The sequence below is a fragment of the Sebastes umbrosus genome, chromosome 12 (assembly GCF_015220745.1).
Source record: "Sebastes umbrosus isolate fSebUmb1 chromosome 12, fSebUmb1.pri, whole genome shotgun sequence".
Lineage (NCBI taxonomy): Eukaryota > Metazoa > Chordata > Actinopteri > Perciformes > Sebastidae > Sebastes > Sebastes umbrosus.
Genome location: NC_051280.1, coordinates 1,006,150 through 1,025,736, shown reverse-complemented (window position 1 = coordinate 1,025,736; position 19,587 = coordinate 1,006,150). Strand labels below are relative to the sequence as shown.

The 19,587-nt window shown below is 47.1% G+C and overlaps 1 protein-coding gene across 1 annotated transcript in view; it reads right to left on the bottom strand.

Annotated features, from left to right (window-relative positions):
• Positions 1-10,003, bottom strand: part of paxip1 (PAX interacting (with transcription-activation domain) protein 1) — a 45,240-nt gene extending 35,237 nt beyond the window's left edge. Inside the window, exons 1-8 of the mRNA XM_037787668.1 lie at positions 9,782-10,003; positions 6,667-6,801; positions 6,244-6,287; positions 5,981-6,044; positions 4,290-4,400; positions 3,969-4,044; positions 1,604-2,131; positions 55-167 (exon numbers count right to left, since the gene is read on the bottom strand). Of these exons, the coding sequence (XP_037643596.1) occupies positions 55-167; positions 1,604-2,131; positions 3,969-4,044; positions 4,290-4,400; positions 5,981-6,044; positions 6,244-6,287; positions 6,667-6,801; positions 9,782-9,862 (1,152 nt within the window). The 5' untranslated portion in view covers positions 9,863-10,003. The remainder of the gene's footprint in view (positions 1-54; positions 168-1,603; positions 2,132-3,968; positions 4,045-4,289; positions 4,401-5,980; positions 6,045-6,243; positions 6,288-6,666; positions 6,802-9,781) is intronic.
• Positions 10,004-19,587: the final 9,584 nt, after the last annotated feature.

Below are 19,587 nucleotides of genomic sequence, written 5' to 3'. Positions count from 1 at the left end.
CAGTAGGGGAACGTCAGCTGGAGCACTGCTGTGAGAACCGTTGGGATTTCTTACATGTGCTACGTTGGCAGGTCGATTGGCTGGCTGCATGTCAGAGTTGTTGGTGATGTTGCGGAGGGTTCTAGCAGCCGGGCTCCACCCTGGGATGACCTCTGGAACTGATGCACCTAAAAAGCAGAAAGAGGTGAAACTAGGTTAGAAACAAGTAACATGTTCAAAAGAACAAGGACTGCTGTTGATCCCATCCACGTTGTGGGAGAGGAGGTGGAGGTGGTGGACAAATATCTTGGAGTTCACCTTGACAACAGACAGGGCTGGAAATGCAACACTGAGGCTGTTTACAGGAAAAGGCAGAGCAGACTCCACTTCCTGAGGAAACGCAGGTCATTTAATGTGTACAACAAGATGTTGCAGATCTTATCTGCTGTAATTTGCTGGGGCAGCCGACTCCCTAAACAGACTGAATACACTGATCAGAAACAGAAAGGCCGGCTCTGTTCTGGGGACCACCTGGAGCCGTTAGAGGTGCTGCTGGAGAAGAGGATGCTGCACAAACCGCATCACATCCTCTAACTCCACTGGGACAAGGACCGCTACAGGGGGTCCGTCCTACCAGCTCCATCCCCCTGTACAACCATACCCCTCTGAGTCAGGAGGTGAACCAGTCCCCTCTGAGTCAGGACAGGGGGGTCGGGAGGTGAACCTGTCCCCTCTGACTCAGGACAGGGGGGTCGGGAGGTAAACCAGTCCCCTCTGAGTCAGGAGGTGAACCAGTCCCCTATGAGTTAGGAGGTGAACCAGTCCCCTCTCAATCGCCAAGTATATAAAATTAGCTTTCAAAATCATGGGAAAAAGGGCAGTATTCTCTGCTCTGAGACGCTGGGGGCCGCTTAAGGCGCGAAACCTGAAACCTCTCTCACCACAAGCGGGGAAGGTACAGCTGTCAGGATTCCTCAGTAGCGGCGAGCAAAGAGGGAAGAGCCCAGCGCCGAATTGCCATCCAACGGGCGGAGTGGGGAAATGTGGCATACGGAGGACCGCTTGCCCGATCAAAGCTCAGCCCGTGGACGGTGTGAGGCCGGTAACTCGGCGGGTTAGGGACGGCCGCTCTGTTTGGGAGGATCCCCTCACGGGACCTCTCCCCGGCGCTGGCTGGCCCCCGCCGGGCGCATTTCATTCCAGGCGGTGCGACCGGCTCTAGGTCGGCTTGGAAAGGCTCGGGGCAAGGGTGGCTCGTGGCTTTGCGGCCGAAAGCTTTACAGCGCCCCCCGCCCGGACCTCCATACTCTGACACTTTGTCATTTTTTTTTTTACTTTAAATTTACAGAAAAAGAATAAATATACATAGGACACTGGATGATTACAGTCATAAAAATATAATACAATACAAAAACAGTCATACAAATAAAATGCTAAAAATGCCAACACCCAACGTGGGGCTCGAATACACCACTGTGAGATTATGGGTCTCATGCTCTACCGACTGAGCTAACCATTATGATTACCACACAGTGTGGAAGGCCTGATGGGGATATAGAACTGTATCCAGGAGGAACTGAGCAGCCTTGAGGACGAGGTTTATGAATGTTCCTGACATACTGACCTGGCTGTGTGGTGTGACTGATGGCAGCAGCAGCAGAGCGAGCCTCTGCAGGCACGGCTCCTCCACTGCCAGGTACAGGAGGCACAGTGGCACACAGGTTAATCAGCCCACTGCCTGTGGATGACACTGGCTCTTTGCTGCCGGGTGGCCCACCTCGCCGTCTGGCCGTGCCGGTCGGAATAGGAGGGGTCGGCGTGACGACTTCTGCTGGCGTCCAGTTGAGGTTGGTGCCCTCCTTCTCTGTGGAGGAGTCATCGTCAGAGTCGTCGAACATGCGCTCGCTGCGGCGCTCAGGTTTGCGGGGAGAGGTCGGGGAGACAGAGTTCAGTTTTTTGGGCCCTGGTCGTCTGCGGGGGCTGGACTCCTCACCGGACGAGCCGCCGCTGGATAGCCGAGATCGCCGGGGGCTGTAGCTTCCATCTGAATGGGAGTGTTGGTCATACGACTCTGCTTCACTCTCCTCCTCTTCCTCAGTCTCCACGTACGTGAGTCTGGGATGATAGAGCACCTCGTCTTTCCTGCTTTTGTCTGTAAAAGGTGAAAAGAGGGAATGAGTCACAATTGTTGTGTATCAACTGACTGGCTTATACCTGATCACAGTGATGAAATATATATGTATATATATTTTCATTTTACCTTCACTTGTTAGTGCACCTTTAAAATAAAGGATTTTTGGTTATAACTTTAGAATGATTTCATCTCGCTGAAATGTAATTTTTTTAATTCGTACGCCAGCTGGTGGCTTGAGTTTTTCTGCTTTGACAGACAATTCCTATTTGCTTATATGCATACAGTACATTACTGTATATACATAGGACTAATAGAGAAATAGTAAAGAATGACATTAAAAACAGATGACGTACATATTCATGACACTTCTAAGAAGTGTCACTGCTTCTTTTGAGGTTGAAGTTGTGCTTAAGAGCAATGTCTGCTAAATGCTCTTCCCGTTGTTTTATGTTCATGCGGCTTATTGGGGCGTTGCAAAAACGCTGGCGCTGCGCCGTTATGAATCTCAATTATGCCTCCTGTTCCCAGAGAACCCGATGTGGAGAAAGCAGAGAAGAGTACCTGCAGCTTGTGAGAACTTAGGGTATGCATGAAAAAGTCACGGTACACCATCGAGTAAAATGTGCTGGGACTGCGTACCAGCGAGTACCGGCCCACTACGAGCACTGGCAGGGACACAAGCTCTCAACTGAGCACGTGCACACACACATACAGCATGTGGAGGCGGTGCTGATACAGACAGATATCAATCATCATCAGCCCAGTGTCAATTTAGAAAAAACAACGTGACGATCTACTTGTTTTATGGGTCGGTTGAACAAAAACAAAAAAAAGACTGTTGTGTCAGCCCACCGGCAAAGTGCCCAGTATGCTAGATGGCCAGTCCAGTCCTGGGAATATATTCGAGACATAATTTTTATTCTCCCCCTCTACCTTGACGTTGACTATGGAGCCTTCATGCAATATGGTAGAGTGACCGGTGGAGAAAGCCAGCGGCCACAATCGTAGCCCAGTACCATCGATAACGACAGTTTGTAAAAATGTCCTTTTGGAGTCGATTAATCAGCCAACCCGAATAATTGGTCTACCTCTATTAGAAATGTTCTTAGAAAAACTCTTAACCTCTGTGGTCCGTTATTATTGGGAAACGCCGCTCTGCAAACTCAATCTCAGTAATGTCAACCATAAAAGTAACGTGTTACTATGCAGAGCAATGAGAGTCAACACAACACACAGCAGCTTAATCACAGTGGGTGTTCCAGTATTAATGTCTATCAACTCAAGCATACAGACGATATGATATTGTGATATTTTAACTACAAGTTAAAACTATTTACTGATTATTACAATTGTTAATGACACCTTTTTGACAATTGATGAATTCATTAGTTGACTAATTCTTCTCTGCACTACAGAGTAGAACTATATGATTAGTCAATTAATTTGCAAAAAAATATTTTAATAATCAATTCATCGTTTCAGTCATTTTGCAAGTAAAAGTGCCAAATATTGTCTGGTTGCAGCTTCTTCAGATTTAGAAGATTTTATGTTTTTCTTTGACATGCATGATAGTAAACTGATTATATTAAAGGTTTGGACTGTTGGTCGAATAAAACAAGTAATCTGAATACTTGACCTTGGACAGTGGGGAATTATAATAGGCCTTTTTATACTTGTAATACACCTTATAACCCAAACAATCCATCAATTAATTGAGACAACAATCTGCAGCCCTACTATAGAAACACATCCTCAAAACTCAGCACATCATATAATAATCAAATCTTAGAATCTAAACCAACCAAACTAAAAAGTTAATTTATAAATAAATCAGATACAGCAGCACTAACATTACCTTTAACAGAATCGGTTATCCAGTCTGGGGTGACAATCTTGATGCCGGGGTGTTTCAGGGCACACTCAAACTTGGCCTGGAGGGCAAAAACAATACAACCAACAATGACACTGTATAATTAGAAGTTCCCATAATGATGAACATGAAAATCATTCTTCATTTCCAGATGTTGCATAGGTGCATCTCCAAAATGCAGTTTTACATGACATGAGTTTGTTTAAGAGATGCACTGATGGTAAAAACCATGACAGAAATTCTTAGCAATAACATGCGTAGTGGAACTAGTGCAGTGGTAAACATTACACACACAGATGCACTTACCCCCTTTGGTTCCTTCACTACCAAGTGGGTGACCTTCTTGTTGAGGTTAAGTTGACATTCTCCTCCATAAAAGGTTATGTAAGCCCACAAAGCGTTGAGATCATCTGGAAGCTGTATACAAGCACACAAAAGCCACCCTTGCGGTTAAAGGACGACCTCTGTACCCACTGACCTACAACCGCTCCGACAGAAATTGAACATTTAATAGTCTTTCCACAGAACTCTCTTTTATCAGACCATTATTTAATAACTTTTGAATTCTCATTACTAGACTACACACCATCAGACAAAAGTGTGTACACTAGATGTCTATCTGATAGTGTTGTAGCTAAATTTAAGGAAGTGATTCCATCAGCATTAAATTCAATACCATGTCTCAATATAACAGAGGGCTCGTATGCTAACTTTAGCCCCACCCAAATTGATCATCTTGTCGATAGTAGGGATGTCACGAGAACTGATACTTCGGTACCAACTCGGTACCAAAATTCGAAAAATGTGACGGTACCGAAGGCTACATGCCGCTGTTTTTTGTAATGTTCAAATGTTTTAATAAAGGAGTGCATGTTGAATTACATGGGATTTATTGGGGTTTTTTCCCGTGGTATCGAATTGGTATCGAGAATCGTGTAAATTCATTGGTATTGGTATCGACTACTAGATTTCTGGTACCGTGACATCCCTAGTCGATAGGCCTACAGGCTCACTGCGAGTCACACTTGATTCTGTTGCCCCTCTAAAAAAGAAGTTAATAAAACAAAGGAAGTCAGCTCCATGGTATAACCCTCAAACACACAAATTAAAGTAAGCATCGAGGAAACTGGAAAGGATATGGCGTTCCACCAAACAGGAAGAATCTCATTTAGTCTGGCAAGACAGTCTTAAAACATATAGGAAGGCTCTCTGTGATGCCAGAGCAGCCCATTACTCATCATTAATAGAGACAAATAAGAACAATCCCAGGTTTCTGTTTAGCATTGTACCCAGGCTGACAGAGAGCCACGGCTCTATTGATCATCCTCCTCACCTACAAAGCCCTAAACGGTCAGGCCCCATCATATCTTAAAGAGCTCATAGTACCCTATTACCCCACTAGGAACTGCGCTCCCAGAATGCAGCAGGGTTACTTGAGGTTCCTAGAGTCTCCAAAAGTAGAATGGGAGCCAGAGCCTTCAGCTATCAAGCTCCTCTTCTGTGGAACCAGCTCCCAGTTTCAGTCCGGGAGGCAGACACCCTCTCCACATTTAAGAGTAGGATAAAGACTTCCCTCTTTGATAACGCTTATAGTTAGGGCTGGCTCAAGGCGGGCTCAGGCTGCCTTGGACCAGCCCCTAGTTCTGCTGCTATAGGCCTAGACTGCCGGGGGACTTCCTATGACACATTGAGCTTCTCTCCCCTTTCTTCTTCTGTATATATTCATGTCCCATTCAATGGGTCTCAATGGGACATTCACTCGTATGAGTGGGCGGCTGTGGCTCAGAGGGTAGAGCAGGTTGTCCACCAATCGGAAGGTCGGTCAAGGACACACACACACACACACACACACACACACACACACACACACACACACACACACACACACACACACACACACACACACACACACACACACACACACACACACACACACACACACACACACACACACACACACACACACACACACACACACACACACACACACACCTTACCCTGGGAAGACATGCTGTCACACCAAAGAATATCTGTCCTGATTCTGGGGAGAATCCAGTAACTCTGTGGTGTTCGTGATTATGGAAAACCTTCCACACATTTTATAATCATTTGGGCCATGAATCTCTTAGAAAACACTTTATTTAATTTCTGGAATTCTAAACATTAATATTCTGCTGTCATTGTCACTGTTATTGTTTTGTCAAAGCATGTTTAAATTACACCAATTTTAGCTATTTTGGACTTGATGGTGGAAGGATACGGTAAAAGGTCTCCACATCTGACTGAGAGGATCACCCAGGACGGCTGGAAAACATGAAGGAGACAATGAAGTTAATGCTTGATATTTACTTCTTCCTCTCAGTTACACTTGTTCAAAGTGACTTTAAATCATAGTTATTGTTTGACTGAGGTTAAAAATGAACATTAAGAAAACTAACAAAATGACCGCCTCCTTCATGCTGTGTTTTTATGCATTAAAGGAATTGTTTGACATTTTGGAAAATATGCTTATTCATTATCCCTCTGTCTCCAATCTTTATGCAAGGATAAGCTGACCACTTAAAAAGGAAGAAAAAGGAGGAAATGGTAAAAACAACAAGAACAAAAAACTGCCTATTCAAGAGAAAAATGACACAAAGCCTAACCTTGGTTAAGTGTGAGTATACTCTTGTACAACCCTTACCTTGACAACAGGCAGGTCAAAAACCTCTCTCGACTCGCCCACCTCGGGGTTGTCCCCGTCCTCTGCAATGATGTGAGTGGCCAAAGCATTGTAGGACACCTCCTTCCCTTTTCCCGCCTTCAGCAGCTGCACTACCTGGAAGATCAGCTGATGGTTCAGTCAAACTGCCATATAACAGCCTACATTTGAAATAACTTGAAAATAAGTTAAATGAGAAGTAGTTAAAAAAATTAAATGATAGGCTGGTCAGTTTGAATTACGCTTGTCAAATTCAAAATAGTGTTGTTTGCAGGGTCTGAAATTAGCGCCCGCCACCCACCAAATACAGATTAATTGTTGGCAGTAGAGTGTTAAGGCCCTGACACACCAAGCCGACGGTCAGCCGGCGGACAGTTTAGGGCCGCCGGACAGTTTAGGGCCATCGGTGATCGTCCATCGACCTCGTTTTTACGATGTGTCCCGCACCGGCGGCTCTAGTCTGCCTGTGTTGGAGTCTTCAGCTAAATCAGCATGTTGAATCGTACAGATATTTTCACAGCGACATGGCCATCTGGAATGAAGCCAAGTGGTGAGTGAGAGTGGTGTGAAAATGGTCAGCAAACGCTGCTTTGTTTCATGTATGAATCATAACAGCGGCTTGTATATCTGCCGTCCTCGGTCTTCCGGTTTCCCTTTTTGAATGACGTATGTCGGGTTGGTGCGTCCCCAGCTTAAAGGGACTATTTGTAACTTTCAGAAATGCTTCTTAACAGCGACACCTGTGGCCGTGAAATCTACGAAAGTCAGCGTCGGGCTCGCGCTTGCTCGCTCTCAATATACCTGAACGAGCATCACTCAAAACAGTGAAGCGACACAAGTCAGCTAAAACCACAATATCACTCTATATTTCAGCTGCTTGGCAGTAATGTTAGCTGACCAGACGAAGGTCTCTCCATGAACATGATTTAGATCTGATCCTAGTGTTGGCTTTTCCTGCCTAAGTGCAGGCTGAAGCAGCGGCGCTCTGCAGCGTGTCTCCCTGCTCTCTCCTCCCGCAGCCGGAGAGAGCAGAGACACCGGCACCCGGTCGGTAACGAGAGGGTAACGTTACTAGCTAAGGAGCTCCATCACTTCACAAGACACGGGAAACCTCTGTTGGTCTGGAGGAGCTGCAGCATTTTTTTCTGCACAAACGTCCACTGTACATTCACTAGATATTCTCAGAGCTAAACTAACTCTTCTGCAGTGAGGAGTGAGCGCGCGTTCACGTCTAGAGGTGGAGCGAGCTGAGAACGCGCGCGCTCTCTGAGCGAAGACAGGCAGGCAGAGTTGGAGAGGCAGCGGCCACACGCGAACGCGCATATATGAGCGCGCATGTGTGACGACCCGCTACATTTATGTGCGTACAAAGTTACAAATAGTCCCTTTAAGTCCAAAATAAGCTGTGGAGGAACAACCTTAAAACATGTGGAACAACTAACTTAGTCTCTTCTTATATTTTAATTCATTCCCATGATGCTGCTCAGAGTAATCTCAGTGATCGGTTTGTCTGCCGACAGCACAGAGCTACACAGCTGTTATGGTGCGTTCAAGCTCTACTCAGTAAAATGACTATTGGGCGATCGTAGATTATAACGCTATCATGATGCCCGAGAAACTTGAATAAATTCAGTTGTTTGAAGGAGATGTTTTCAAAGCAATATAAAATAGATGTAAGAGATAATATATATTATCAATAAATATAATCATTTATTTTTCTAATCATCTGAATTACATATTTTATATAAATAACCACTACAATAACAAAGTAAAAGGATAACATTTAGAATTTTTGACGGTTGGAATTTAGTACAACATGGAAGTGAAACAGCGCTCTGTTTATTTAAATGGGAATTTGCAATAAAAATATTTTCCCCTAAAATCTATGAATAACCATGATTTCAATATTGATCAAAATAACATTGATTAGCATTTTGGCCATAATCGTGAAGCCCTAATTGACCGTGTTGTGTGTCCAAATGCATCAAATCCGACAAAACAGTCCATGAGGTCCCCAACAACACACCCACCAGGTGTGAAGTCAGTCGAACGAGCGGTTCTCAAAGTATGCCAAAGACATACCCACATAGATTCCTTGCTTTACAGTTAGATTAAATTAGATGGGAAGAAAAATAAATGACAGTCAGAGTGCTTTTCACCACAGTCAAGTGCACTGGATTAAAAGTGGAACTGTGCATATATTACACAACCTGAAAATTATATGATTCATTAACATTTGAAACAGATTTCCCACCGAATTCAAAGCAAGATGTTGGTCAAACTGTGCTCAACATTAAGTTTACTACATTACTGCTTTATCATTTGATAAAGCTAAATGAGAAATTTAGCTTTATCATTTGATAAAGCAGCCCATACATCCATCCATCGCCTCCGCTGTATAGAAACAGGCTGAAAGAGAGGTGCGACTAGGACTCACTATTTGGCAGGAAGTACAGCTCCGTGCCACAGGTCCCGAGCACCAACGAGTGTAATAGCAGTGATACATGCGCAGTAAGCGGCGCCCAATGGAGCAAGATGTTGCTAGTCCCAGGTTGATGCACAATAACACCGAGTATGATCCTGAGGTCCTGTGTAGCCAGCTACTGGTCAGAACAGCACAGTAACAATACCAGTATCAGTATCAGTACCGAGGTTGATGAGTTTAGAACTAAAGCAAGTTAACAACCGCCAGCTTTAGGACTAGCTGAGCAAACCAAGTGACATAGAACCCGCAGGCAACAAGCTAGCTGTTAACCAGCAGAGCAGCTAAACTCAGAGCTAATGCTGAGGTTGCTGCATGAACAGTGGAACGTTAGTGCTAGGTTAGTTAGCTTCTACAGTAAACATTCCCAGTGAATGTCACTCCGAGGTTTACAGTACATGAGAGAGGGATCAGGGATCGCCTCAATCGTTTAATGTTAGCCAGAGAGCACGCGCACTGTTTCTCCTGTAGCATGTGAGCCAGTTAGCTAACTTAGCTGCTTAGCTTCTCCTGCAGCACCTTCTTTACATTGAATGCTATCTTAGCCTGCTAGCAGCTGAGCTAACGGAAGCTACAGGAAGCTAAGCCGAGCCAGAGCCAGAGCCAGAGCCTCACCTTGTGCTCGATGTCCCCCACCACGTAGAATTTGACATCTTTGAAAAGTTCGTCGGAAACCTGATTTCCCACTTCAGACATGACGGCCCATTAACGTCATCCGGTTAGATATTGAAAGAGTGAACTAGCGCTGCGTCCCGGTCCAGCAGCTGGTTGAGAGCGTGCAGTCAACCGGAGACACTCGAGCGCCAAACTGCTGAGCGCGCCTTGGACTACACCATTCTGAAATACTGAGGGGGGTGTGTAATATCTCACTAGTTGTATATTAATTTATTTTGTCCTTTATAACCCTCTGGTGCATTGTATCGCCTACGGTGGGTCCATGTAAAGAGGATGTGATCAACAGTACTAATAGATTTACAGTGAAGGAAATGTATCAATATTTTGTCCAAATTGACATGTCATCCCCCTGCCATATGAAAGTCGATGTTTTTATCCCAACGTGTAACCTAGATTATGATCTCAATCACACAGTGAAGGGAGGACTAAACAAGAGTACATAGGTAAAAGATAAATAAAATAAAATGATCATCTTTGGTACTTATGTATTTGATAGTAGTGACCATTTATTATATGATACCTTTTTTAGGGTGAAAGCCCTTCCTGTGACTTAAAGAGAATTTAGATCTGTGGTTAATGTCATTCCCAGCCTAATGCCGGTTAATAAAAAAAAATATGTTTCACCAAAATGCACTTAGAACCTAGGTTATTCATAAATGGGATTGAAATGAAGAATCCAAAATGTACTAATAAACAATAAACAAAGTTGTTCTTCGAAAAAGAAGAATCTCACCAAGAGGGGAATCGTATTGGAACTCACAAATATCTGACATTGAATGGCAGAAGGGTTTGTCCCCCAAAATTCTGTATTTATAACAAGACTAGAGGTTAATTTTAAAATTGGTTTCTACCCTAGTAATATATTGGTGTCAAGATTCACTGACATGGATGGAAAATGTACATTTTGCAACAATGAATCTGAAACGCTAACACATTTGTTTTACAGTTGTGCTCATTCTATTTAATTTTGGACAGATATGGAAATATACATTTTAAGGAACACTGGTCACTCTATTAAATTAGTTTTAAATATGTTTTTGTTATTGTGGATAATGTCATATAAATTAAAATTTGCCAAGTCATCCCCCTGTTTAAAAGTTTAATAGATTTTATCAGCTTAGTCTCTGAAACATGTAAATAATAAGAAAAGCTTGTTTACTATACCTCATTATAACCAATTATTTGGTGATCTGTCTAGTATATGATTTTTTACAAAATCCTCTAAATTCTCTTGTCTGTCTCTTTCTCTTCATTTCTCTAATGTTTATTTTAGTCTGTCATATCTTTCTTGACAACACGTGAAGTCTCGGATGTCTGACTCATATATTTTCTTAATAAAGTAAAAACAAAAACAAAAAAACAGTGAAGTGAGGACATTTCATTATTTCATGTCATTTGTAATAAACACAACCAAAACATTCATAAACAGATAAACTCCATTGTGGTATGTCAGGGTTTGGGAGCATTCCATCTTGGGTGCTCATACAAGGTCTCAGGTCTTGTTTTTTTCTTCTTCTTTAAAACATGCTAAAGTGATAAGAATTAGTCAGAGGCAATACAAAATACTTTGAATTGCTAGTTAAATTGCTAGAATTGTATGTTAAAGGGTAACTTTGGTGTTTGTCATCCTGGTCCCTATTCTCTCATGTATTGGTGTTTAAGTCACTAATGGGGACTGTAACGGGTGGTAGGACCCAATTGCAGCACACAGTAGACCAGGAACAGTTGGTAATGATGACTTTTAATGCCAAACTCAGTAGAAACACAGCAGGGCAGGTAAAACAGCACACAGTGCAGTTCAACAATCCAGCAATGAATCTCCACAAAGTCTCTGACACGCGGTCGGTTCGGCGGTCCAAACCGGACCGAGAAACAGGTGAGTGGGCGGGGACGTCTGCTCTAACACACACAGTACAGTTCAGGTAAAGGTAACGGTATCGTAGAGGAGCAGGCAGGAGACGTATTCGTGGAGACAGAGGATTCGAAACCAGGTAAGCAAACAGTCCAGGCAGACGAACCAGTAGGGGACAGGCAGAAGGTAAGTCGAAGCCAGGCAGAGGATCGGGAGCGGCAGATGAAGGCCTGGATGGATGGGCAAGAAACCTCCTTCTCCAGGGCCATAAACAGGGGAGGCTGCAACCCATGAGTGCATTGGAACGGGGACAACCCAGTGGCGGGAAACAAAGTGACCAGCTTGACTGCACTAGAGGCAGAGGTTTCCCTGGCGGCGGCGCTTACACTCCTCCAGGGTTAGACCGGAGCGTCCTACCTGCATGGGCTCAGACCCCCTAGGCTGTGGCCCTGTTGTGACGCTGGTGGCTGCTGGAGAACCTTGTGACCGGGTTGACGAGCTGCAATCCGTCTCCCCCTGGCGTCGCTCCCGCCTCCTCTCCTGGATACGTCATCAAGGGAGACTAGTTCGTCCTCTCTGCTAATCCATTAAAGGTCTCATATTATGCTCATTTCCAGGTTCAGAGATGTATTTTAATGTACTAGAACATGTTTACATGCTGTAATGTTAAAAAAAAACTTTATTCTTCTCATACTGCAGCCTGAGTCAGCCTGCCTCAGAGCCTCATTCAGCCTCTGTCTGAAATCCCCTGATTTAGCGCCTGTCTCATCCCACCTTGCTCTGATTGGTCAGTGTTTCCTGCTGTCCTGTCAATAAAACGCCCTCAACACAGCGTCACTTTCTCCCCCTCCCCTGTAGTTCAGCTCTCAGTGAGCTAGCGAGAGAAGCAGCTAGGAAGAGTTTATAAACTATTTAAAAGTTTATAAACCAGAAACTTCACCCAGCGCACGTTACCGGAGGAATCTGATCAGAAATCGGCGACAAATGAACAACATCTGCGGCCAAGACTCCAGGTTTTCCTGATGGTTTTTCTCAGGTAAATAATGCTATTTATAGCTCTGTTAGTTAGCTCAGTATTTACATTCTGCATAAACTCCGTAAACCGTAAACATACACTCTGTTTTACGTTTGTCTTTACAGATCCATCTGTGAGAAATGACCGACAGAATCATCCCAGAGGAGGAGAAAACATTAGCAGTGAGCAGATGGGAGATACAGAGCTAACATATTAGCATGTAGCTACATGCTACCGCTATGAGACGGTGTGTAAACACAGCAAACATCAGGGTGGAGAATAGAAGATGTGAAACAGTCAGTTCATTATTTCTGGTAAAAGTCACCTGATAAACGTATGAAAGTAATCAGAGTAATGGTTTATTATTTACTGTAGGAGCTGTCTCTGTTACCATGACTACAGACCGGTTAACGTTACACTCACCTGAGCTGAAATAGACTTTCTCCTGTACCATGTCAACATAACTGACGGTGGAATTAAAAATGATGTGTATAATTAATATTGTCATCTGTCTACTAAAATAAAGTTTGACTGTGAAACAGAAATGTGTTGTGTTGCTTACAGTCACTATTTACTACCTGTACTCTTCTACATGAATGACATCAAATTAATATTTCATATCACCTGTTCAAACAGTGTAATTACAAAAAGCCTTTGTGAAAGAACATGTTATATTTAGATGATGGGAGTACATGAAGACTGTTCTGCTGGTTCTTGCAGACTAACAAAAGTAGGAGCAGACTTTGCTCATATTTAGAGGCGGACGGCCAGTGACACTCTGTGGGCGGGGTCACCTCGCTGCAGGTTCTAATCATTGTTCTAACAGGAAACCCTTATATGGCTTGCAATTCGTCCCCGACGTCACCAGTGTAAGGAAAGCTGCCTAGCGATTTTTCATACCCATTTTCGGACAGATGGAGCTGGATAAAAAGAGAGAGGATGGTCTTTTATGATACTATGCTGGCCTGTAGACACACTGGGGACAGATATTGATGTTTAAAAGACATGGAGAAGTGCATGTTGCATAATAGGTAACCTTTAAAATAGGCGTCACACTGAGCCACACAGTTCCAGCTACTTAGGCAGGCTCTGGTGCGAGAGTCAATGGCATAGTCTGCAACAGTCCGGTTCCCCTGACACAAACTCATCAGTCCTCCAGTGGAGTCAGGGCCCATAGAAACCAACCGAACACCTTAAAGTGGAACTGAAACATTCAACCAAGTTAATCTGGTTTACTAAATGGATTTCCACTCGAAAGAACAAGTATATAACAAACATGACAAATGTCAGCATTTAAGAAAAAAAAGAAGATCCGTTTCATCTTTTGTGACAAGAGCGCCGCCATTTTGCAGTACTCTAACCTGTGACGTCACGAGGTTGGTTAGCTCGACTAAGTTACACAGATACAACGGTAGAGACCATGAAATATGGAGACTGAAGGGACACAGGACAGAAGAAAAGGGGACACTATTGTATTGTTCCTGGATGTAAAGATTAGTTTCACAAGGTTAAAACCAAGAACACAACAGTCCATTTCATAAACTGAAACGCTGAAACGGAGATCAGTAACGTTACTAAAGCGCTGGCTAGTGGCACTGAAAGAGTCCTCTGACAGGCACTGAGTCCAGCTGCAGCTGACTGTCTCTCCATGTCCCATCCATGTCCCATTCTCTCCCCTCTCTGATCATCTGTCTCTGTCTCCCCATCTCCCGTCCTCTCCCATCTCTGATCACCTGTCTCTGTCTCTTCATCTCCCGTCCTCTCCCCTCTCTGATCATCTGTCTCTGTCTCCCCATCTCCCGTCCTCTCACTTCTCTGATCATCTGTCTCTGTCTCCCCATCTCCCGTCCTCTCCCCTCTCTGATCACCTGTCTCTGTCTCTCCATCTCCCGTCCTCTCCCTTCTCTGATCACCTGTCTCTGTCTCTCCATCTCCCGTCCTCTCCCCTCTCTGATCACCTGTCTCTGTCTCTCCATCTCCTGTCTTCTCCCCTCTCTGATCACCTGTCTCTGTCTCCCCATCTCCCGTCCTCTCATTTCTCTGATCATCTGTCTCTGTCTCCCCATCTCCCGTCCTCTCCCCGCTCTGATCACCTGTCTCTGTCTCTCCATCTCCCATCCTCTCCTCTCCCATCTCTGATCACCTGTCTCTGTCTCTCCATCCCCTGTCCTCTCCCCTCTCTGATCATCTGTCTGTGTCTCTCCATCTCCCGTCCTCTCACCTCTCTGATCACCTGTCTCTGTCTCACCATCTCCCATCCTCTCCCCTCTCTGATCACCTGTCTCTGTCTCTCATCCCCCATCCTCTCCCCTCTCTGATCACCTGTCTGTGTGTCTCCATCTCCCGTCCTCTAACCTCTCTGATCACCTGTCTCTGTCTCCCCATCTCCCCTAGTCTCCCCTCTCTGATCACCTGTCTCTGTCTCCCATCCCCTGTCCTCTCCTCTCTCTGATCATCTGTCTCTGTCTCCCCATCTCCCATGCTCTCCCCTCTCTTATCACCTGTCTCTGTCTCTCCATCTCCCGTCCTCTCCCCTCTCTGATCACCTGTCTCTGTCTCCCAATCTCTTGTCCTCTCCCCTCTCTGATCACCTATCTCTGTCTCTCCATCTCCGGTCCTCTCCCCTCTCTGATCACCTGTCTCTGTCTCCCCATCTCCCATCCTCTCCCCTCTGTGATCACCTGTCTCTGTCTCACCATCTCCCATCCTCTCCCCTCTCTGATCACCTGTCTCTGTCTCCCCATCTCCTGTCCTCTCCCCTCTCTGATCACCTGTCTCTGTCTCCCCATCTCCTGTCCTCTCCCCTCTCTGATCACCTGTCTCTGTCTCCCCATCTCCAGTCCTCTCCCCTCTCTGATCACCTGTCTCTGTCTCCCCATCTCCCATCCTCTCCCCTCTCTGATCACCTGTCTCTGTCTCTCATCCCCCATCCTCTCCCCTCTCTGATCACCTGTCTGTGTGTCTCCATCTCCCGTCCTCTAACCTCTCTGATCACCTGTCTCTGTCTCCACATCTCCCATAGTCTCCCCTCTCTGATCACCTGTCTCTGTCTCCCATCCCCTGTCCTCTCCTCTCTCTGATCATCTGTCTCTGTCTCCCCATCTCCCATTCTCTCCCCTCTCTTATCACCTGTCTCTGTCTCTCCATCTCCCGTCCTCTCCCCTCTCTGATCACCTGTCTCTGTCTCCCAATCTCTTGTCCTCTCCCCTCTCTGATCACCTGTCTCTGTCTCTCCATCTCCGGTCCTCTCCCCTCTCTGATCACCTGTCTCTGTCTCCCCATCTCCCATCCTCTCCCCTCTCTGATCACCTGTCTCTGTCTCACCATCTCCCATCCTCTCCCCTCTCTGATCACCTGTCTCTGTCTCCCCATCTCCTGTCCTCTCCCCTCTCTGATCACCTGTCTCTGTCTCCCCATCTCCTGTCCTCTCCCCTCTCTGATCACCTGTCTCTGTCTCCCCATCTCCAGTCCTCTCCCCTCTCTGATCACCTGTCTCTGTCTCTCCATCTCCCGTCCTCTCCCCTCTCTGATCACCTGTCTCTGTCTCTCCATCTCCTGTCCTCTCCCCTCTCTGATCACCTGTCTCTGTCTCTCCATCCCTCATCCTCTCCTCTCTCTGATCACCTGTCTCTGTCTCCCCATCTCCCATCCTCTCCCCTCTCTGATCACCTGTCTCTGTCTCCCCATCTCCCATCCTCTCCCCTCTCTGATCACCTGTCTCTGTCTCCCCATCTCCTGTCCTCTCCCCTCTCTGATCACCTGTCTCTGTCTCCCCATCTCCTGTCCTCTCCCCTCTCTGATCACCTGTCTCTGTCTCCCCATCTCCAGTCCTCTCCCCTCTCTGATCACCTGTCTCTGTCTCCCCATCTCCCATCCTCTCCCCTCTCTGATCACCTGTCTCTGTCTCTCATCCCCCATCCTCTCCCCTCTCTGATCACCTGTCTGTGTGTCTCCATCTCCCGTCCTCTAACCTCTCTGATCACCTGTCTCTGTCTCCACATCTCCCATAGTCTCCCCTCTCTGATCACCTGTCTCTGTCTCCCATCCCCTGTCCTCTCCTCTCTCTGATCATCTGTCTCTGTCTCCCCATCTCCCATTCTCTCCCCTCTCTTATCACCTGTCTCTGTCTCTCCATCTCCCGTCCTCTCCCCTCTCTGATCACCTGTCTCTGTCTCCCAATCTCTTGTCCTCTCCCCTCTCTGATCACCTGTCTCTGTCTCTCCATCTCCGGTCCTCTCCCCTCTCTGATCACCTGTCTCTGTCTCCCCATCTCCCATCCTCTCCCCTCTCTGATCACCTGTCTCTGTCTCACCATCTCCCATCCTCTCCCCTCTCTGATCACCTGTCTCTGTCTCCCCATCTCCTGTCCTCTCCCCTCTCTGATCACCTGTCTCTGTCTCCCCATCTCCTGTCCTCTCCCCTCTCTGATCACCTGTCTCTGTCTCCCCATCTCCAGTCCTCTCCCCTCTCTGATCACCTGTCTCTGTCTCTCCATCTCCCGTCCTCTCCCCTCTCTGATCACCTGTCTCTGTCTCTCCATCTCCTGTCCTCTCCCCTCTCTGATCACCTGTCTCTGTCTCTCCATCCCTCATCCTCTCCTCTCTCTGATCACCTGTCTCTGTCTCCCCATCTCCCATCCTCTCCCCTCTCTGATCACCTGTCTCTGTCTCTCCATCCCCCATCCTCTCCCCGCTCTGATCACCTGTCTGTGTCTCCCCATCTCCCCTAGTCTCCCCTCTCTGATCCCCTGTCTCTGTCTCTCATCCCCTGTCCTCTCCTCTCTCTGATCATCTGTCTCTGTCTCCCCATCTCCCATGCTCTCCCCTCTCTTATCACCTGTCTCTGTCTCTCCATCCCCCGTCCTCTCCTCTCTCTGATCACCTGTCTCTGTCTCCCCATCTCCCGTCCTCTCACCTCTCTGATCACCTGTCTCTGTCTCTCCATCTCCCATCCTCTCCTCTCCCATCTCTGATCACCTGTCTCTGTCTCTCCATCCCCTGTCCTCTCCCCTCTCTGATCATCTGTCTGTGTCTCTCCATCTCCCGTCCTCTCACCTCTCTGATCACCTGTCTCTGTCTCTCCATCTCCCGTCCTCTCCCATCTCTGATCACCTGTCTCTGTCTCCCCATCTCCCATCCTCTCCCCTCTCTGATCACCTGTCTCTTTCTCTCATCCCCCATCCTCTCCCCTCTCTGATCACCTGTCTGTGTGTCTCCATCTCCCGTCCTCTAACCTCTCTGATCACCTGTCTCTGTCTCCCCATCTCCCCTAGTCTCCCCTCTCTGATCACCTGTCTCTGTCTCCCATCCCCTGTCCTCTCCTCTCTCTGATCATTTGTCTCTGTCTCCCCATCTCCCATGCTCTCCCCTCTCTTATCACCTGTCTCTGTCTCTCCATCTCCCGTCCTCTCCCCTCTCTGATCACCTGTCTCTGTCTCCCAATCTCTTGTCCTCTCCCCTCTCTGATCACCTGTCTCTGTCTCCCCATCTCCCATCCTCTCCCCTCTCTGATCACCTGTCTCTGTCTCCCAATCTCTTGTCCTCTCCCCTCTCTGATCACCTGTCTCTGTCTCTCCATCTCCGGTCCTCTCCCCTCTCTGATCACCTGTCTCTGTCTCCCCATCTCCCATCCTCTCCCCTCTCTGATCACCTGTCTCTGTCTCACCATCTCCCATCCTCTCCCCTCTCTGATCACCTGTCTCTGTCTCCCCATCTCCTGTCCTCTCCCCTCTCTGATCACCTGTCTCTGTCTCCCCATCTCCTGTCCTCTCCCCTCTCTGATCACCTGTCTCTGTCTCCCCATCTCCAGTCCTCTCCCCTCTCTGATCACCTGTCTCTGTCTCTCCATCTCCCGTCCTCTCCCCTCTCTGATCACCTGTCTCTGTCTCTCCATCTCCTGTCTTCTCCCCTCTCTGATCACCTGTCTCTGTCTCTCCATCCCTCATCCTCTCCTCTCTCTGATCACCTGTCTCTGTCTCCCCATCTCCCATCCTCTCCCCTCTCTGATCACCTGTCTCTGTCTCCCCATCTCCCATCCTCTCCCCTCTCTGATCACCTGTCTCTGTCTCCCCATCTCCTGTCCTCTCCCCTCTCTGATCACCTGTCTCTGTCTCCCCATCTCCTGTCCTCTCCCCTCTCTGATCACCTGTCTCTGTCTCCCCATCTCCAGTCCTCTCCCCTCTCTGATCACCTGTCTCTGTCTCCCCATCTCCCATCCTCTCCCCTCTCTGATCACCTGTCTCTGTCTCTCATCCCCCATCCTCTCCCCTCTCTGATCACCTGTCTGTGTGTCTCCATCTCCCGTCCTCTAACCTCTCTGATCACCTGTCTCTGTCTCCACATCTCCCATAGTCTCCCCTCTCTGATCACCTGTCTCTGTCTCCCATCCCCTGTCCTCTCCTCTCTCTGATCATCTGTCTCTGTCTCTCCATCTCCCATCCTCTCCCCTCTCTGATCACCTGTCTCTGTCTCCCCATCTCCAGTCCTCTCCCCTCTCTGATCACCTGTCTCTGTCTCTCCATCTCCCGTCCTCTCCCCTCTCTGATCACCTGTCTCTGTCTCTCCATCTCCTGTCTTCTCCCCTCTCTGATCACCTGTCTCTGTCTCTCCATCCCTCATCCTCTCCTCTCTCTGATCACCTGTCTCTGTCTCCCCATCTCCCATCCTCTCCCCTCTCTGATCACCTGTCTCTGTCTCTCCATCCCCCATCCTCTCCCCGCTCTGATCACCTGTCTGTGTCTCCCCATCTCCCCTAGTCTCCCCTCTCTGATCACCTGTCTCTGTCTCTCATCCCCTGTCCTCTCCTCTCTCTGATCATCTGTCTCTGTCTCCCCATCTCCCATGCTCTCCCCTCTCTTATCACCTGTCTCTGTCTCTCCAT